The following is a 21,777-nucleotide window of genomic DNA, read 5'->3' as shown; positions in this document are numbered from 1 at the left end:
CCCCCCAGGGCGGAGGCAGGTACCCCCGGGGCGGGGACTGGGGCGGGCGGGGTCCAGGCTGCGCCCCCGGCCGGGCCGGGCGGGCTAGCTGGCGGCGCGGGGGGAGTGGGGCTGGGCGGCGCTGCCTCGGGCTCTGTGCGCTGCAGCCCGGAGCCGAGGAGGAGGAGGCGGAGGAGGAGAAGGAGGCGGCGGCGGTGGGTCCCGGGCGGGGGGAGCGCGGCGCTGCGGACCCGGGCGGCTGGCAAAGGACGAGGCGGAGGCTGAGGAAGGCAGCGGGGAGACCCGGGCTGCAGCAACAAAGGGCAGCAAGCGATTGGCCGGGCTGCAGGCGAGGTTAGCCGGGGACCGGGGTGGCTGGAGGCAGCGGCGAACGGTGCACGTGCTTGCAGACACGGGCGAGTGTGGAGCCGGGGGGTGCACGCCCGGCGGGTAGGGGCTTGCTCCCCTTCGGCACGGGATGGCGAGGAAGGCTGCAGCGACATCGTTCTGCCTGCACCGGCCTGGGGCTTGCAGGGTAGGGGCGTGTGGGGGGTAAGGATGCGAGCCAGGGGGCGGGCGAGTAGTCGCCCGGGACGGGACGGGAGAGGGTGGAGGAGGGGGCGGGATGGAACGCTCCGGGCGGCGCGCCCGTCCGCGCGCTCCGCCGCGGGAGCTGGCGACTGAGAACCTCGAATTTTAACTTCGCGTGCCCGCCCGCGCGCGCCCGCCCGCGCCCACCCCTAAATCCTGCGGCCGCCGCCAGCGATCAGCTCTCACACAAACTTTAGCTGCGGGCTAGGGGATTTGGGGTTGAGTGGGGGAGGGGAGAGGGAAAGAGCCCCCTGATTGGCGTCGTCCGCAGCCTGTGAGGCCGAGCGCCTCTCCTGCGAGGAGACCCAATCCATGGCCAGAGGTAGAGGGGGCGGGCAGGGGGAAGTAGAGGTGGCGCGGTGTCTGGGAGAGAGAAAAAGGGCTGGACCAATAGGTGCCCCGGAGAGGCGGGCCCCGCGGGCTGTTGATTGGCTCTGGCAGTGGACCCGCCCCCGGGGTGGTTCCGGAGGGGGGATGATGGGTCGAGGGGTGTGTCTATGCGGAGGCGAGATGACCGGCAGGAACCTGCCCCAATGGGCTGCAGAGTGGCTAGTGTGTGCGTGACGGACAGGCCCGCAGGCCAACGGGTGGCCCTAAGTGTCTGCGGTCTCGTCCAATGGAGCAGCGCTGGGGCGGGGCCGCGGCTCGGGTTTAATGAGACTCCATTGGGCTGTAATCAGTGTCATGTCGGATTCATGTCAACGACAACAACAGGGGGACACAAAATGGCGGCGGCTTAGCTCCTACCCCTGGCGGCGGCGGCAGCGGTGGCGGAGGCGACGGCACCTCCTCCAGGCGGCAGCCGCGGCTTCTTTCTCAGGCAGCGGCAGCGCCCCCGGCAGGCGCGGTGGCGGTGGCGCGCGGCCAGGTCTGTCACCCACCCCGCGCATTCCCAGGGGGAGGAGACTGGGCGGGAGGGGGGCGGAAGGTGGGGGGGGGCCGGGGGCTTGTGACGCCCCTCCCACAGGCCTCTGCGCGAGGGTCACCGCGGGGCCGCTCGGGGTCAGGCTGCCCCTGAGCGTGACGGTAGGGGGCGGGGGAAAAGGGAGGAGGGACAGGCCCCGCCCCTCAGCAGGGCCTCCAGGGCAAGGGGCGGGGCCCGATGGTGGAGGGGGCGGGGCGATGCCGGGGAGGGGGCGGGGCTCGAGTGGTTGGAAGGCGGGGGTTCGGAGGGGTTTTCTGAGTGGGAGTGACCGGGTAGGAGCTGTGGGGGGCCAGTGAGCGTCTGGGCTGGGAGAGACTGGTGAGGGGGTGGGTGGGAGGGAGAACTGGAGGTGTGCAAGCAGGTGCAGAGTGAGGGGAGGGAGAGGTGCAACACTGGACACGGGGAGGGGGATCTGAGGGGTGTGTAAGGGCAGGTGGGAGGCTGCGGAAGGGGGATGCAGTTAGGTGGGGGCAGTAAGAATGGGTTTGGGTGTGGTAGGTGTGGAGAGGAGTGGAACGCAGTGCGGAGTAGATCCCTGGATAGGGGGGAAGTATTGGAGGAATGTGAGGAGCAAGTACAGGTGCTGGGGTGGGAAGCAGGTATCTGGGTACGTCGGCACTGGAATTATAAAGGAGATCTGGGGTCTATGCAGCATTAAAAAAAAACATGGAAGAATGACATGGCTATGTTTGGAGTCTTGAAGGATAGTAAGACAGCAGAGCAGAACTTGAGCATAATATCTGTAGCCGAAGATCTTATGGGGATGGGGGATTCAGGGGACTGAGAAAAGGAGGCGGGTGTGACCAAAAAAAAAAAAAAAAAGGGTGGGGCTGGCAGTGGTTCTGGGTGAATGTGATTTGGTGAACTGCTCCAGGAGTGGGGGCCCCGGGCAAAGAAAGGTGTTCGTTTGGGAGACCAGGTTGTTGACTGGCTGGATTTCTTGGGTGAAGCTTGAGCTGGAGTCTTGAAGGTGGGGCAGGCTGTCTGTGTCAGGGGGAGGCCCGAGCACTTACTACCTTGGGAAAGGACACTGTGACTTTTTGAATTTGTGAGTACTTTGGTACGGGTAGGCTGCAGGAAGTTGTGGGAGAGGAGGGGCTAAATTACAGATGGTTTCCTGTGCCCCAGGAAGGAGTTTAAGCCCTGCATTTGGGAGAAGGCATTGGGATATGATAAACACAGTATTGGGCAGAGGTTGTGAGAGAATAGTGGTAACGAATTACAGATGCGGAAAATAAGAAAAAAGAACCAATGAGCCAAGTATCAAGTGTGTTTAGGGAGGTACCAAGAAATTCAAGGTAAAGAGTATATAAAGACTTCCCTGTATATGGACAGGAGGCGAAAGTAGTAAATGGGAATTAATTATATTGGGATAGTGTAAGTTCTGTGGTGCTGCAAAAAAGTTACTGTTATTACTGTAAATGAAGTACATTCTTCTTTACTTGTGTAACCCGGAGTTTTCTGGGATAGCCCCGAAATAAAATACTTCGATCCATTCCATTCTTACCCATTAATTCTTCACATATGTATCAAAATGGATTGGGGCAACCTTTCTATGTTTTTAAGAATAGGAAAATATTGCATGTTTCAGTAAAGGATAAGATTTTTACCTGAGAACCTCGACTTAGGGTTGAAGGTTGGGGAGGTGAAATGATGACTTAAAAAAAGAGAGAGAGAGAGAGAGAAGCTAGAGGAAGGTGGTAACATTAAAGCAAGAATTTAGGGGAATGACTTGGTGGTGATGACATGGTCAGTAGTAAGTTTTGTCTACCAGCCATACCCAGGCCTCTGAGTAGAGTGGAAGTTCTGTTGTTGCCGTTATACCAAATGCTTATCTCATGCACATCTTGTGAAGATAAGATTGAAACTGTCAGACATAAGGCATAATGTGAATGAAAGGTAAAATAGGGTAGTATGGGAAGGTAGCTGAGGAATTTTAGTAAGTAATTTTAATGTACTTCAGAAATCTTCATGGATTTTTACATACCAGTTAACCAACTGGTCTGGCTTTATTAAATGCCAGGATTCCTAACAGGTGACTTTTCAGTCTCTCAGATCATTTTCTATAAAATACCTTCAGTTTTCCACATGCATATACTTGCTGGTATTTGTATAAAGTAAGCAGAAAGGAAATTGTTTTATGGAAGTTGGGGATGTGTGAGCTATAGTGATCAGTCTGCTTGAAGAATGGTAATACATGGATGGGAGAAGTGGGATGAAGGGATATTTTTCTTCCCTTCAAATGCTTTAATTTGCATTTCCAAAGCACCTTTTTTGTAAGACTCACAATCTTGCACAATTCTTTCTTCTTCTTCTTCTTCTTCTTCTTCTTCTTCTTCTTCTTCTTCTTCTTCTTCTTCCTCCTCCTCCTCCTCCTCCTCCTCCTCCTCCTCCTCCTCCTCCTCCTCCTTTGTTTTTAATCATCTGTTCTACTGTTGCTGAATATTTGAGTTGTTTCAGTTTGGGGAAATTGTGAATAAAGCTGTTATGAGTGTTTTGTCGCTGTCAACTGGTAACATACGTGCATATATTTCTCTAAGGCCTACACCTATGAATGGAATTGCTATTTCATAGGCGGGGTGACCATTTATAACCATTTATCCTAGGTTATGCCTGTTGTCGCAGTGTAACCACTGATATAACATCTTTAATTCTCAAAAGTGTCTGGATGATGAGTTGTGTGTCACTCTAGTCATGAGGTATGCGTATCTTCAACCTGACTAGATACCAGTCAAACTGTTTTCCAAAGTGTTGTACCAGACCACACTCCCTTCTGTGATCTGTGAGAATTTCTATTGCTTCTTGTCCTCTTCAAATCTCAGATGTGCTAGCTTTTCAAATGAGCCAATCTGATAAACTTTGCATTTAACTGGTTAGTAACCAGGTTGAATAGCTTTTCATATATTTATTGGCTGTTTGGATTTCCTCGTTTGTAAAATTTCTGTCCACGTCTGTCCTTTTTATTTATTTTAAAAATTGGGCCTTGTGTCTTTTATTGGTATTTCGAAGTTCTTTATTTACTCTAGATACAGATCCATCGTCATGTGTGTATGTTGCAAACACCTACTTCTATTCTGTGGCTTGCTGTTTCACTCACTTTATGGTGTCTTTTAATGAACAGAAGTTCTTAATTTTAATGGAGTCAAATTTATTGGTCTTTTCTTTATGGTTAGTGCTTTTTGTGTCTTGTTTTAAGACTCTTTCCTACCCTCAGGTCAAGAAGATATTCTCCTATGTGGTATTCTCTTCTAAAAGCTTTATTGACCTTAAAAAAAATGTTTGAGTAAAATACATCGTTCTTGACCTCATCCTTGCCATTACAAATCTATTTTTGCTTTTGTTCACTTTATTCTGAACTCTGTCTTGAATTTTTACTTGTCTGCAACTATAACTAAGGACCAGGTGCTGACTTCCCTGTCTCTTAGGAAAAAATGGTCAGATAGACAGAAGTTCAGCCAGATTAGATTTTACAGGTCTCCAGCTGACTGTATTGCCCTTTTTCTTTTTATGAGCTAGCATTTTATTGTGTTCCTGCTATGTGTCTGCCACCATCTTTGGTTCTTTCATATTTGTTATTTCAATTATTTCTCTTAACAGTTCTGCCAAACAGGGGTGTATAATCTTTTTCACAGAGGACAAAACTGAGACTTAGATTAGATTGATTAACGTCCAGTATTCCACAGCTTAGTTAGCTGGCAAAGTGGGGACTTGATCCCTGAACTTTCTAGGTATGTCCCATCACAGCATACCTCCTTATTGAATGAAGATTTCAGAAGCCGATTTGATGAGTATCCAAAACCAATGAGGGTACCTTTCTTACTTGTAATGTAACATGTCCTCATTAAAGCACACAGAGGGGCTCCTGGGTGGCTCAGTGGATTAAGCATTTGCCTTCTGCTCAGATCTCATGATCTCAGGGTCCAGGGTCCTAGCCCTAGCTTAGGGCTCCATGCTCAGTGAGGGGTCTGCTTCTCCTTTTCCCTCTAACTTTCTACCCCCACCCCGTGGTGCTCTCTTTTGTTGTCAAATAGAATCTTTCTTAAGAAAATAAAGCACACATAGTTTCTTTGAAACTCCATAAAATTATTGACTTCTCCATCTATATTAAAGTAAGTAAAGTTAGAGTAGTTAGTGGACCTTAAGGAGTCTTGGGATAGGTGATAGAGGTCCTGTAAATCCTTGAAATTGTATGCACATGTCTGTATGTACATGTGTTCATTTTTAAAAATAGATCTATAATTTTCTTGGGGTCCTAAAAGGGGAACCCTAATTGGTTTTCAGGCTATATAGTATATTCTGTTTGAAGACGTTTGTAATAAAGGTGATGCAGAATTTTCATATGATCTGTATTTTCAAAATAATCTTGTAAAAATTCAGAGGTCAGATTCTTTTTTCTCAATATGTTGTTCTCAGTCTTTGTCATTAAAGCCTGGTTAAAACTAATTTAAAATTAGGAAGAAATCTAGGGTTGAATAGGAATTTTTATTTTTATTTATTTATTTTTTTTTAGGAATTTTTAAATGCCAAAAAAAGACATTCTAAATTTAGTTGATTATTTCTTAAGTGAGAGTGCTTAGTTATAATATCATCATTACTAATCAGTGTACCCTGGCTCCAAAGGCCTGATGACTTCAAATGACTTTTCATCTTGTCTCTAAAATCCTCTGTTTTACAAGGGATCAAATTTCCTGTGAGGCTTCTAACAGTGTGATTAAAGTTTAGAGACTGAAACTATTGAGCACTTAAATGTAGGGAGACTATACAAACCTAATTCTTGGGCTTCACCAGGAGATTTGGGGCATGTCTCAACTAATTTGTGATGATGATGTTGAAACTAATCTTTGCTAGGGATTATGGAAGCCATAATAGTTTATTGATGGTTCAGTTATTGTTTGTTGAAGCAGATTTACACAATTATAGTTTAATGACATAACAAGGATATTGTCAACTAGGAGAGCATGACATGAAAAATTAAACTTCCAATTAATATAATATGTATTAGTTGAAATGATAATTTTCATGGTGATTTAGCCTCTTAGAAATCCTCGGAAAACATTATTAGCTTGTGAATTGGAAACTCTATGTTAATGAGTAGTGAGAAAGAATTTAGTATTATTCCAAAAAAATGGTGAATTAAATATTCAATTCAATTAACATTTATTGAGTGCCTACTCTGGGCTTGCTGATGAGTTAGACTCATAAATATACGTTGAACAAGATTGATGTTGGGAGAGATGACGTACTGGTTGCTTTAGTTTGTTCAGTCATCCTTCCTTCCAGCTTATCCTGGACGGATGCTAGTGCCAGAGTGAGTCAAACATTCAGCAAATTTGTGCATGTGTGTGGGTGCACTTGATGCTGTATTGTGTCACTGCTCCTGCACGGGCTTCCTGTTACTTCATCTGTCATGTTCACACGGCTCAGCCTGGTTTTTGTTAATCCAACTTTATTTCTTCTCTTCAACACGTACTGGCTCTAGGCATGCATGTGGACTTGGTGTCTCTTTTGTTAGGCTCTTTCATGCTTAGCTCCTGTGCTTTCTGCTGGTTTCCCTTCATTCATTCACTGATGCATTGACTTAGCAAAAAGGCACAGCTCCCCTCTTACTTTCAAGCGGTGGTCCTGGGAAATCTAGGGACGTGCAAAGGTGAAACCAAACATGAATCCTGTTTTTAAGAATTTTCACAGTTCTAGTAAGGGAGATGAAGTCAGTACATGAACGAGCATAATACAAAGTGGAAAATGAATGCTAAAATATTAAGATCATAAAAAGCGACCTGAGACAAAAGGGATGTAGAGCTTCTGAGAAGGTGTCAGTTCTTACTGGACCTGAAGGATTTGAATTTTCATTTGGGTAAAGAACCCCAGGTGGTTATCCAACTTCTGCCTTGTCTTTCAAGGTCCAGTTTGTGTCCCATCCATCCAAGGAGTGTTGTACCCACTCAGATAAAGTCACGGTGATTTCCAGACTTTTTTCCTTCTGTAGCCAGGATCCCTTTCTGTGAAGTGAATCTTAAGGAGAAACCTATTATGAATGGGATAGTTAAAATGGAGCTCTTTTGTTGGGTGCAAGGAGTTGTGTGGCCCTAGTGTTTAACCCCCAGGGGCATCTGCGGGTGATACCCCAGGCACTTTCTCTTAAGAGATCCAAGGAGGCTAATTTAAAAGCCAGTGGAGACACAGGAAAGAGTTTAGGTTTTAGCATCTCAAGTAAAATCCTTTATGATTTGGTGGTCTGAAGCCTTGACCAAGTCATGTTTCAGTTTTCCTTTTGCAAAACAGGGCAACAGTGCTACTTCGCAGAGTTGTTTTATGGTTTACTGATAATCTGTGTATAGGTACTGATAATCTGTGTAAAGTGCCTGGTCTACAGTAGGTGTCAGAAAATGATTGGTACCAGGTTAGTGCTTTTTATTTTTTAATGACCTTTTTTTTTTTTAAACATTCTTTTTTTTTTTAATTTTTTTATTTATTTACGATAGTCATACAGAGAGAGAGAGAGAGGCAGAGACAAAGGCAGAGGGAGAGCAGGCTCCATGCACCGGGAGCCTGACGTGGGATTCGATCCCGGGTCTCCAGGATCGCGCCCCGGGCCAAAGGCAGGCGCCAAACCGCTGCGCCACCCAGGGATCCCGACCTTTTTTTTTTTTTAAAGATTTATTTATTTATTCATGTGAGACAGAGAGAGAGGCAGAGACATCAGCAGAGGGAGAAGCAGGCTCTATGCAGGGAGCCCAATGTGGGACTTGGTCCCAGGACCCCAGAATCAAGCCCTGAGCCAAAGGCAGAGCCGTAAGCCAAAGGCAGACTCAACCACTGAGCCACCCAGGAGTCCCTTTTTATGATTTATTGAGGTGAAATTTACATAACGTAAATTTAACCATTTAAAGTGAACAACTCAGTGACATTTAGTACATTGCCAATGTCGTGTCACTACCACCTCTATCTAGTTCCAAAACATTTTCATTAATCTAAAATAAAATCCCTTACCCATTAAGCAGTTTCTCTTCATCCCTCCACTCCCCAGACACCACCAATCTATGTTCTACATATGGATTTGTCTCTTCTGGAGGTTCACATAAATGGAATTATACCATATATGACTTTTTGTTTCTGGCTTCTTTTGCAGCATGTTTTTACAGTTCATCCACACTGTACTATGTATCAGTATTTCATTTCTTTTTATGACTGGATAATATTCCACTGCATGGATATACCACCTTTTGTTAATCCATTCAACTTTTTGATTTTTTTTATTTTTTACTTATTTTTTTAAAGAATTATTTAAATTCAATTAATTAACATAGAGTATATTATTAGTTTCAGAGATAGAGTTCAGGGATACATCAGTTGCAGGTAACACCCAGTGCTGATTCCATCATGTGCCCTCTTTAATGCCATCACCATTTTCCATTCAACTGTTGATGGACATTTGGTCTAGGTCCATTTTCTGGCTATTGTGAATAGCGCTGTTACAAACAGGTGTGTATGTGTACTTATTTGAGTACCTGTTTTCAGTTCATAAGAGTATATGCCTAGATGTTGAAGTGTGAGGTCTTATGGGAATTTCTTATTTAGCTTTTTGAAGAACTGCCAGTGCTTTGTTTCTGAATTGCTTCTTATGCCTCTAGCACCTATCATAGGGCTGCATAGAGTGAATACCTTGGTAAATTTTGTTGCTTGTTCTTTGATTAGTATTTGTAACCTCTCCTTCCAGTTCATATAGTTGAGGCCTCAGGCATCAATTTTCAGGGAAATAGATGTATCTAGGACTTGGAAGTTAACAAATACCACTGTATGGATTGATGTTTGATGTCGTCAGATAGCAGATACTTGTTAACTGAGGACACCCTTTTGAGCGAGTGTGCCAGTAGTCTGTGCTGGGTGGTTATACAAGGAAAAAAGTTAAGGTCTCTTCCCTTCAGCAGTGTATGTTCTGTTTCAGAAGATTTGTGGTTCCTCACTCAGTTACATAAAAGGCTGTGAAAAAATCCAGGAGCATATAAAAGTGAGAGAGCTAAAAATAACCTAGCAAGTAAAACCCAGAATGACAAAAGAGTAAACTCTATTGTTAATCTTTATTTATTTATTTTTTAGCCACTGTTTTTGGCTCATCTATAACATGACTCGAGTGTTATGACATTGATTTTGAAACAACACACAGCGTTAGTGAGAGCGTTGAGGAGGTTTCACAAAATATTTATGATCCAGGGTATTTTGACTCCTCTTATGCTGACATGAATATTTCTGAATAGTGTTGATATTTATATAATACTAATGAAGCCAAAAGCTCGTGTTGGACTAAGCATTTCTCTAGATCTGTTTAGAATAGTTTGTAATAAATGATGTAAATACATCCATACAACCGTATAATTTACTGATATTATTTTGTAGTTAAAAATAAAGTGATTCAAAACCTTAGAAAATAGAATAATTTAATTTGATGTAACATGAGTCCCCAGAATTAATTTGGAATGGTTCACTCTCTTTTTGATAACCTTTTAGTCCAACTTTAATTTTATAGAAAAAAGATGAAAAGAGAATAATGATTTTTAGGGTTGTACTTCTGATACAATGTCCTATCTACATGTGAAACAAATCCTAGTGCTCTAAAAAAGAGAAGTGGTGTGGATAATTCCAAATCAGGGGGGAAAAAAAGCATTTCTAGTTGGCTTTTGAATGAATTATGCGTTTTTTTTCTTTTAGATTTGTCTTTTTAGTTAGATACTGTTTAGACTAAAATTAAATTGGTTTTCAAGCTATTAGAGTATACCAATTTATAGTGGGGCCAGTGGGATGTCAGTAACAAACTCTCCTAAGATTAAAAAATTTGCAGTGGATAATATACAAAGTAGGTAATATACATATGTTTGGTTGAGAATTGGCTACAGATAAAAGACTACTGATTTTGTTCCTCTCCTGGCTCTGTGTATGTGTGTTTGTGTGTGTGTGTGTGCGTGTGCACACGCGCTTTAACACTGATTCTGGTTGTAGCATGGAGCTGCTGAGTTACATCTGCTTCTGCCTAATTAACTCTGTTGGTTGGTGTCAGATGAGAGCTAATTTTGAGATTAAATTGAGGAGTGGGGTGTGTGTGGCTGGGGGCGGGGAGAAGAAGGATCTAAGGTTGCTTGATGATTTTGTATAAGATCAAAATGCAATTATTCATAATGTTGTTTTAAATTTATTTTTTTGACTTTGAAGTGAAAATGATCAATATTGTCCTAAAATGTGACCTGTGTCAGTACATACTCTCGTGGAAACTGGTACATCCTTCTCTTAGGTGCAGTTATTGGCCATATCTTGATTATCCAGTCAGCATGTAGATGCCAGGTGACCTTTGGGACAAATAGTGAATGTTTCCTGGAAAGTTAATAACTGAGCCTCAAACATCACTTGACTTTTTTGTTTTCAGACAAGATATTACACCTGCCTGGCTATTTGAGTAATTCCAATATTTTTCCCCCCCCATGATGCGATTATTTCTTAGACTCTAACACAGTACTGGTGTTTTTTTTGTTTTGTTTTGTTTTTTGTTTTTGTTTTTTTAAAGTAGGCTCCATACCCAACGGGGGGCTTGGTCTCACAACCCTGAGATCAAGACCTGAGCTGAGATCAAGAGTCGGATGCTTAACTGATGGAGCCACCTAGGCACCCCTGTCACAACCTGATTTTTAAAATTTGGAAAACATGTCTGTTCTGAAAAGTAGAACAAAATTTAAGTACTGCTTTGGGGCTTCATTTCCCGTCCTGATTTCCATGTTCTTAAATACCCTTTAGTGAAAAGTGCCAATAAGTTCATTGCAGTTATTTGTATTAGATAGTTGTGAAGATCCATAAACTGTCCCTGGATTTGAGGTATGTCTTTATGCCCAACTTAACATTTACTCTTTTTCCTTTGGCAGATTTGTGTGAAGATCTGGACAATCCTCTTTTTTGTCATGGACTGTTAATACATTTGGAGTTCCAATTCTGGTATTTTCCCTTATCTTATTATATTTTTAAGATATTGAAATATGTTGGTAAGGGATACAAACGATTCTGTTGATTGTGTGTAACGATTGTGGTAATAGCTTGCCATGAAGGTATATTTTAAGTATTTATTAGTTTTTATTTTAAGGTTACTTGTGTAACCCAGATGCCTGAGAGCACCTTTGCAATATTGGATACTTTTCTGTGACCTTTTCTCCTGCTTCCTACAGTTGTGTTTTGTGCAATCAAATTAAATTGGTTGATTCATCCTAAGTAAATGATGAAAGATGAAATAATTATTTGGACATAGTGAAATGTCCTCTAATGAAATTTTGCCCTAAACCATTTTACTTTGGAAAGATGTGTCCTGTTCTAAACTTACTAACACACAATGATTCCCATGTTCTATCTTGAAAGTTAGTTGCACTATGAAAGCCAGTGATTTCATTCCTAAACACACACCATATTCCAAGTCCAACATTTTTTCAATTATTTGTATAATGACACAAAAGGGAGCACTTCTTGGGTTTGCAGATGACATAGATGACAGAATTAAGATTCAGAAGGATCTAATACGTTGGAAGAGTGACTCAAAACAACAAAATGAACTTGAACTATAATAAATTTTAAATCCCAGCATTTATATTTGCACAAGGAAGGAAATGGAAAGACTCAGCTTGACAGCATTTTTGAAAGAAGGTCTGGGATTTTTAGTTGGACTCATGCTTAGCATGAGTCAATTGTGTGGCAACACTGTTAAGAAAGTTCATGTAACTTTGGATAACATTTATGCTTGAATAATGCCTGGACTGCCAGATTTTAAGATGGGCATTAGCCCAAACTAGTAAGCAACCAGAAGAAGGAAGTACTTGAAAACCATGTGATGTGGAGGTGTTGAGGCATTGGAATATGAGTGGTCTAAAGAAGGGCTGGAGGTAGAATAGAGTTCAATTTTAATGGTTTTCCAAAATTCTCATTTTCAAATATTTGAAGGCCTGTCATATTAAATAACTAATATGAGTTTCTTGAGATTGTTCTAGGGAAATCAAGACTAGAGGGTAGAAGTTCTGGGAAGACAGTCTTTGGCTCTTGTGAGCAAGAAATATATTACAGTTAGAGCTGTCCAACAGTGGAGTGAACTGCCTCAAAAAGTGACAAGTTCTCCATCCCTGGAAGTATTTTAAGACTTGATGGCCCATCTGTTGAGGTTATTGAACAAGGGATCTTTTACTGGATAGCTAGAGATTAGATAGGATGACCTCTACAGTCCTGTTAGCCCCAAGTTTCTGAATCCAAGGGGAAAAAATGGAGTGAATCTACAGTTTCCTGACAGCAAAGAGGACAGTCCTTTTTAAACCGATTCTTTCAAGCTGACTGAGCAAGTATAGTTCAGTGGCCCAGTTTTTCAGCAACAGAGCAAATGTTATGTTTTTCATTATATCTGGCTAACATTTTGAGGAAAGATGTTATTTCTCCCTTTTAGGTACATTAAATAAATAACCAGAGATAAGTTTAATTTTTTTTATGAGACATTTTTCAAAGTGTACCTTGCATGAATGGAAGTGATGATAGCTATGGTATGTTGAATATTAGATATATTCACTTAATTCTCTTAACAATCCTCTGTGAGGGTTATACTATTATTGTCCTACAGGTAAGGTAACTGAAACTTCACTTACCCAGGGTTTCTCTGCTAGTGGTTGGTAGAGCTGGTATTTATATCATTAGTCTGATTGCAGAGGCAGTTGTGGCTCCTGTGGTGAAGACAGCACAGGACTTGGATTTTAGGTAATGGCATTTAGCTTTAAGTTTACTATAGACTGTTACCTTGAGTGAATTCCATCTTCCCCTGGACCTCAGTTTACACATAGAATTGTCTTGGCAGATTAGATGACAAATTCCATGTGAAGAGAGTCTGTCAACTTGAAACTATAAAAAGAGTTCAGATGTGGATATTATCAGTGGAAGGTGAGATTGGAGCCCAGATCTGACTGAACTCCCCAGCCAGGGCACTTTGTTCTGGTGTTCTTTGCAGGAGTACTAAATATAGATTGGAGATATAGGGTGGTTTTGGTGTTCACCAGGAGGCTTTCAGAGAGCCATACCACTGTTTACCTGGAATCAGATTTGTATGAACTTTCCTTTAAAAGGTGAAGGGTTAAGTTACCATATTAGTTTCAGTTTTCCAACCTGTGGGTTAGAGAGTGTCACAGACCCTTTGGCAGATACGATTCCATGGAAGTGGCGAGATGGGAAATTTTCTTACATGTGAGACTTGGGAAATATAATATCTAACTGAAATAGAAGAATCAGGATTACTGCCTTTTTTTTTTTTCAAGTTTAAGATTTCTTGAAGTAAGGTTAATATACAGTTGACCCTTGAACAGCATGGGTTTGAACTGTGTGGGTGCTCTTATACGTGGAATTTTTTTGATAAATATAGTACTGTAAATGTATTTTCTCATCCTTAAGATATTCTTAACAATATTTTCTTTTCTCAAGCTTACTTTATTGTAAAAATACAGTATATATTATAACATAGAAAACATGTGCTAATCAACTGTTAATGTTGGTAAGGCTTCTAGTTAACAGAAAGCTAGTAGTTAAGTTTTTGGGGAGTCAGAAGTTATATGTAGATTTTTGACTCTGTGCTCAAAATTGTTGCGTTGTTCAAGGGTCAATTGTACTTTCACAAGATTTTTTTGTTTCATAGACTTGTTCTTTGAGGTTGGTTTTATGTTTATGATAGACATTTATCTTGAACCACTCATGTAAACTTACTCATTTCAATAAGTGTTAATCCATTAAGTAACTTAGATGTGATCTTTTAAATGCCCCATAAGTGACTTCATATAAATAACTAGTGAAAATCCTAAAAAAATTTCCTTCTCAGACTGTGACCCAATTTCTGGTTAGATGTGGCTTTGTTACATAATACCTGCCTGTCATTACTTCTGTGGTCCTTTTGCATCTGGAAGGTAATACTGAAGAGTCTTTTATTTTTAGCAGTTCCATTATTAAGAACATTTTCCCCCTTTTTATCCTTTAAGGTCTTGATTTCCTTGTGAAAGATGTTCTTCACCCGAATGCAGTCTTTCCCGTTGGTCAAATAGACATCTATCAACATTACCCGTGTGTCCTGTTTTTAATCTCTTAAGGATGGATGTTTGTGAGGTTTTGCTTAATAAGGTCTGGAATATTCTGCCCATTTGTTGAGTTGTAAATGACTTTTAAATGTTCAAGTTCTGTTAAATACAAGGAGAACCTCTATGGGTAATTTTGGTATTGAAGAAGTCATTTGTCAACCATGGTAAAACTTGCAAACCCACTTTATACAGAGTGGATTCTTGAAGCTATACAGAAGATAAAGAAGCAAAAGCAAAGGCCCTCTGAAGAGAGAATTTGTCATGCAGTCAGCACTTCCCATGGGTTGGATAAGAAGACAGTCTCTGAGCAGCTGGAACTCAGTGTTCAGGATGGCTCAGTTCTCAAAGTCACCAACAAAGGCCTTGCCTCCTATAAGGACCCAGACAACCCTGGGCGTTTTTCATCAGTTAAACCAGGCACTTTTCCTAAGTCAACCAAGGGATCTAGGGGATCATGCAATGATCTCCGGAATGTGGATTGGAATAAACTTTTAAGGAGAGCAATTGAAGGACTTGAGGAGCCAAACGGCTCCTCCCTGAAGAACATCGAGAAGTATCTCAGAAGTCAAAGTGATCTAACAAGCACCACCAACAACCCAGCCTTTCAGCAGCGGCTGCGACTAGGAGCCAAACGCGCAGTGAACAACGGGAGGTTACTGAAAGATGGACCGCAGTACAGGGTCAATTATGGGAGCTTAGATGGCAAAGGGGCTCCCAAATATCCCAGTGCTTTCCCATCCTCGTTACCACCTGTCAGCCTTCTACCCCATGAGAAAGACCAGGTAAGTGAAGAGAAGGTCGTTAATGCCCATCTGACTTGTACAGTTTCAGTTAAATTTTATATGGATGGAAGTTCCAAGTGAAGTTGAATGAAATCAACTGTTTTGCCTTACAGGAGGCTTTTATATATTTTAAAATGTATATGTTGTTGATAATATAAATTGTTCTGTATTGTTTTACCGTGTATGGAGGGCTTCCTCCCTGGGCAGTTAAGAATTGAATATGATGATTATGTCATTTGTTTTTTAAGCTTTAATTGGTGAGTGCTTAAAGGGACCTGGATAGATAATTTTACTCCTCCTTCATCAAGGCAGGACCATATATATTTTAAAAATCTAAGAAAGGCCATTGTACATTTTTCTTTTTTGAAATTTTATTTTATTTTATTTTAAGATTTTATTTATTTATCAGAGAGAGAAAGTATGCACAAGCAGAGGGAGCGGGAGCAGGAGAAGAAGAAGCAGGCTTCCAGCCAAGCAGGGAGCCTGACACAGGGCTCCATCCCAGGACCCTGGGATCATGACCTGAGCCAAAGGCAGATGATGCTTAACTCACTGAGCCACCCAGACAGACACCCCCCTCTTTTAAAATTTTAAAATTATTTATAATTTATTTTTTTCTGCTTTATTGAGGTATAGTTGGTAAATTTTTCTCTTTATTATTACTTTTAGAGAAGAAGACTATAGACTAGTTATGTTAATACTGATAACCTGTGCATTTCTGGAATTGGTTTAATGTGTGACCCAAATCCTGCCTTTGTAAAGTCATTTATTATTGTCCACTTCTCAGTGGGTGAAAGTGAATATTTATTTTGTCTCATCCTGTATCTTTTCTGATACTCTTTGGTTTCTTTGGGTCTTATGTTATTTCTGTAGTATTTATACACACATGGGAGATTTCTCCTTAAGTGACAGCTCCAATTTTAGGTATTGGAGTAGGGTTTTTGTTTCGTTTCAAAGCTATTGAAGATACTTCCCAAACTAAAACCAAAGTAGAGCTGCAGCAAATTGTTTGTAATAATTCAGGCCTTTCATTGTGGTTAGAAGAGGGTGGTTGTATGTATTGACTACATTTCTAGGAGTGATGGAAACACAAGTGTTAAGAAGAAAGTTGTGCAGCTGATGTCTTGCTTTTCCTTTTTGGATACTGCTAGCTCTTGAGATGGATTCTGCTTCCCTCCATGCTTTGAGCTGATAGAGGCCCAGCTCCAGAAACTGGGTAGAATCAGGTGATTTGCTTTCTACAGACTAATCTAAATCTTAGCATTTGTTTCTTAATCATGTTTTTATTTTATTAGTTTTTCTCAAATTTATTTTATCTTTTGGTGGTATTTGTGTTTGTGTAACTAGCCCTCAATTCTTTGTAAGAAAATGTGGCATACAGAAAGAGTAAGTAAACCTGCAAAAAGAAAAAAAATATTTTAATAACATTTGTTTCAAAAAATATATTGAGTGACTCAAATCCTAATTCCTGTGTCTGACACAGCCATGTTAAGCACCTCTGTTTCTCATTAAATGTTTTTATAAAAGCTTATACGCCATGGGGAAATTCCTTAAGGGAATGCAGAGCCATTTCTTGATAGATTTGGATATCTTTGTTTTTAAAACCTGTATATTACCCTGCGGTGTATTAAGGTTTTATAATTAAATTACCAGGTACATGGACTAATTCAGGCAGCTTTAGGCAACTTCATAGTTTGTTTCAGTAAATTTGTGATCCAGGGGATATCTTTACTTGAGATAGGAGTCACTACAAATTTTCCACAGCCCCTTTCCTATCCTTCTCTTTAACCTTGCCCATCATTTCTTGCTAACCTTATTTTTTTCATGCAGCATCTGTATGGATGTATTTTTAGTCTAAAGGAAAATTCATGTCTGAAAGTATCTAGGATTGAGAACAGAGTGATTTATTGCTTAGCATGCAGTTGTTACTGTTCTTTCTATGATGCTGATCTTTTTATATTGTCCAGTTAGCATCATCATAGGACAAAGAAAACAGAGAAAATGTATCCTAAAATTTTTTCTTAATGGAATTTGGAGATGAGCTGCAGGATTAATTTAATCATCTAATTCTTTTTTTTAAATCATCTAATTCTTAAAAAAGAACAAATAAATATCATTTCAAGTCCATTTGACCAAAAGCTGTTGTATTGTTTGTATTATATATTGCAATGTCATTTTTCCTTGAAAATGTAATATTGCAGGGCACCTGGGTGGCTCAGGGTGGCTCAGTGGTTGAGCGTCTGCCTTCGGCTCAGGGCGTGATCCTGGGATCTGGGATCGAGTTCCACATCGGGCTCCCTGCAGGGAGCCTGCTTCTCCCTCTGCCTGTGTCTGCCTCTCTCTATGTCTCTCATGAATAAATAAATAAAACCTTAAAAAATGCAATATTACCCTTTGAGATTATAAATGATAGTTTACAACCATGTGGATTTGCTAAGTAAATGTAATAGAAATTCTTAACCTGGGCCCATGAATGAGCTTGGGATAGAGAGACCACAGATCCCCAGAAATTCCATATAAAGCCGTCTGTAGTCACATGTTTTTCTAGGGTTAGGGTCTGTTCTGGTTTTTTGTTTGTTTTGTTTTTATCTTGTCAGATTCTCAAATGGACCCAAAATGTCAAATAGCCAATGTGAATATTTTAGTACTGTAGAAAATATTTGTTTCTTTTTTGTTGTTGTTGTTTCTTATACTAAAACCATGCTAATTGTTGACTTTAATGATTATTCCTTTATAGCTGCTGAACTTAGTTCTGAATGTAGACTGTACTATGGTTTTGTGCATATGGGACTTTCTCTAATATATTCAAAGGGCAGATTATCATCGTTCTTGATGTGTTAGAAATCTGTAGAGTTTGCATTGTGGGAGGACATTTATGATATAAATGACAACTGTTGGTACAGAGTTGGAGTAATCTCACAATTTAGCCAACTGATGTCTCAGAGAAGCTGTTACTCTAGTTACTTTTGCTGAGTAGTTTCATTTAATTGTGAAAATGAAACCAAAAATAGTACAAATAATAACTAGCATTTCTTAAGTGTTAAATGCTGGCAGTATTCCAAGTGCTTTACATTTATTATCTCCTTGACTTACACAATAACTGTGAGGGCCATTGCATTATTATCCTTATTTTGCACATGAAAAACTGAGGCTCAAAGCCTAAGTAATTTGCTCCAGATCACTCATAGAGCTGGTAAGTGGTGAAGCCAAGATTCTAAGGAGACGGTGTGACTCCAGAAGTCTTTACTGCTGGGCTGTGTACTGGTCAACAGTGTTGGCTTTTTATTAACAATAAAAATATCTCTTCCATTTCCTCAAATGCTTAGAAGCGGTTTTTCCTCAACAAGTAGATTTCTGGGATTTTAAATTTGGTAGCTGCAATGAGCTTATTATAGTTTTTAAAGCAGGTACTATTTTATAATATTAGCAATATGGGAAAGCAGTAAGGAAAGTAGTAAATCTGTGTCTAATTAGATTTAACATCATCATCATTCCTATGCATGGCTGCTAGGAGGAATACAATGCAAGTTAAAATAGAAGGGCTCCTTCCTTTCTGAAATGTAATTGCACATCTTCTGATAGTCTAGAATTCAAATTGGATATTACCACACTGGCTCCTTAGCATAACTTCTTTGTATTTATTTAAGAAAGCTCTCTTTGGTGAGGTGATATGGAAATGAATTAAACCACTGAAGATAAAACTTTATCTTTGACTTGGTGAAGGAACTCCTAAAGGATAGTATTAGTGTTTCTCATTAAAAGTGGTAAAGCTCAATTAGGTAGATTATGAGGACTTTGGAAAGTCAAATAATCTAAGAGAGACTTCACTTATCACCACACACTTTGTAGCATTAAGATTCCATTTGAATATTTGGGCGTTAGCATTTTTATGAAATCAGTTTAGTTCTGTTTTAAACAGATTCCATGGTATTTCACTTTATTGGGGATATTTTGCTATAATTTATTAAATATCAAATATTGTTTCCAGTATATCCATACTACAGGCACTCTGATTTTAGGCTGCTATAGTTGAAAAGGGAGATGCTTCTCAGGTAGGGCTTTTGATGGTTTATTTCCTTGAAGAAATGAAATAACTCTATCAGAATCTTGCAGAAGCCTTCAAACAGGATTACAAAAACAAAGATACTGTCCATAAGAAAAAAGATGAGTTTAAAAAGGAACACAGATGACCCAAAATGGGGCTGAGAGACAATACTGTTAAAAATCACTTGTGGTCCTGGCTTGTTCAGTTGTTTATTCTGCTTGTCCCCCTCTCCCTTTTAGGGAGATGTTTTATTAGGGCTTTTGGCAATGTTATTAGTATGAAATATTTCCGTAAATATAAGATTAGTGTTATACGTTACTTTCTTGTGTTGTGTAAATACCATAAATAAAAGGACATTATTTTTAGATCCCTTACTTTGGTGTTCTATACTTTATCCTCGCCTCTCCAGTCCCATTATCCCTGCCCCAGAGAGAGACCCTCCTTGTCTTTCTCTGGGACTTTTCCAATCGCTTGTACTTTGTGAAGGACCATTCACTAGTCCATATTGTTCTTTGATGTGGCAGGCTTCCAGAAGTCTCTTGGCCCTAGGGGAATTGTTCATAGTCTCAGACTCTGGATCTTTTTTGGCAGAAATGTGTGTATTTTTTATCTGCTAATTATAGAGAATCCAAGTGTCCTCCTCTCTGTTGACCTTCTTAGTTTTCCTTTGAATTGGTGTCCTTTGTATTGCAGATGTCACATTTCTCAAAAGAGTGCTTAGCTATGTGTATTCAGCTGAAAGTTGGATAAGGTCCTAAACATTGCCAAATATACTCTTCCGTATAACCTGAATTTTGGAACTGGTATGGATGAAAGTCAGTTATTTTAGAATGACTGAAGTCAGACAGACACCTATGACAGTGTAGAAGAGTAGATGGACCAAATACCTGCTGTTTCAGGGTCAGGGAAGGAAAAATATTGGAAGTTTATGTTGTTTCTGCAATTAAGCCTCAGTAGTTCTTCCAAATAGCAGACTATCTGAGGACTACTTTTGTGCGCAGATAATACCAGTTGTTGAGGCATTATTGAAAGAGCACTTGGATTGTCTCAAACTAGTTAGTCGGGTCAAGGGAAAGATAAAATGAAGAGTGAATGAGTCTTTCTGTTGTACTCTGAGGCATGACAGCTTGTTCTACTTTGGAGCTTTTATCAAGATGGGACTTGTCTAGACTTCTAATGAAACAGGCTTCAGGTGAGGTAGCAACATTATGTCAGAGGATTTTTGACTGTGAAAATGAGTCTTAAACATTCTTTTTAACTCTTTGGATCTTAGACATATTTGATACTGGAGCTGCCCTTTCGACAACACATGATCCTGTCTGGAATGATACGTATATGTACATCTGTCTGCTTTCCTCTGATTTCCTAATGTCATTTTCTTCCAAACATCAGGGATGCTATGGGTGTGAGTTTTTTACTAATTCTGGAAATTTTCAGGAATTTACTGTTCTATTCCATGTACCTGTTTGGCTTATAACAGTCACATTTGTTATATTGGCGGTGCCAACAAAATCTAGGTTTTATAGCTTTGAAGTTATTTAGCAGTTAAGTGCTGTTTGCTGATTCATTCTGACAGGATCTGGAATGGCAATGGTTTAGATTCATTCTTTCTCATCAAACTTTATTTTAATAACTAGTACATTTTAAGGTTTCTATATATATATTTTTAGGTATTTTCTTTGTGCATTAATCACGTACAAAGGGTACATGAGAATGCCATTGTTGTATCATTGTGCTGGCAAATTTTGATTGTCAAACCCACGACTTTTTGTTTTGTTTACAAACTGTTTTCTTGGCTGATACGTAAACTACAGTAGATTTGATGAAACTCCTCACCTCTAGTTACACCAGCATTTCAAATGTGAGTCGGCCTCTTCAGGTACCTTGATCTCTCTGATCTATTAATGTTTCTGAGTACATAAACATCAATTAGCTTACTAAAAGTTAGCAAATGAGTCAGCCATGTAATTTGTGACATTGTGAGTTAGCAGGGCCATGAAGAAAACATGTTTTTATTTGTGTGTAGGTGCCCTTATCTCACGGTCCTCAGGTGGCGATGGGGAGTTTATACATGTAAAAAGAAGAGGTATGACAGTACATGTTGTGAAGTGCTAATCCATTATTAGGCTTCTGCTTGGGGCTGGACTGCTTTCCCAGAGATGTCTCCAGGAGTTGCAAACTGTATACTATTGTTTTTCCTTTTATATGTGAGCCTTTTAAATCACAGATTATTAATGTAGAGTGTAACTTTTTGCTTTCTGAAAGGTAGTACTTTGAAAAATCTGCAAGACAAAAGCTCTAGAGTGAATGTTATTAGATTTAAACTGTAAGTCTGGT

At 40.4% G+C, this 21,777-nt stretch overlaps 1 protein-coding gene across 5 annotated transcripts in view; it reads left to right on the top strand.

The window, feature by feature from the left end:
• The first annotated feature begins 240 nt into the window (after window positions 1–240).
• Window positions 241–21,777, top strand: part of KAT6B (lysine acetyltransferase 6B) — a 187,155-nt gene continuing 165,618 nt past the window's right edge. For 3 of the 5 annotated variants that reach the window (XM_055325179.1, XM_055325177.1, XM_055325174.1), the window contains exons 1-3: window positions 1,237–1,438; window positions 11,401–11,470; window positions 14,518–15,395. In XM_055325179.1, the coding sequence (XP_055181154.1) occupies window positions 14,775–15,395 (621 nt within the window). In that variant the 5' untranslated portion in view covers window positions 1,237–1,438; window positions 11,401–11,470; window positions 14,518–14,774. Of the gene's footprint in view, window positions 334–1,236; window positions 1,439–2,446; window positions 2,466–11,400; window positions 11,471–14,517; window positions 15,396–21,777 lie in introns of those variants that run through there. The other 2 variants (XM_055325175.1, XM_055325176.1) reach the window with 2 other exon arrangements.

The sequence above is a fragment of the Nyctereutes procyonoides genome, unplaced genomic scaffold, assembly GCF_905146905.1.
Source record: "Nyctereutes procyonoides isolate TBG_1078 unplaced genomic scaffold, NYPRO_anot_genome, whole genome shotgun sequence".
Taxonomy (NCBI): domain Eukaryota; kingdom Metazoa; phylum Chordata; class Mammalia; order Carnivora; family Canidae; genus Nyctereutes; species Nyctereutes procyonoides.
The sequence above is the reverse complement of the archived record's forward strand: the minus strand, read 5'-3'. Positions and strand labels throughout refer to the sequence as shown.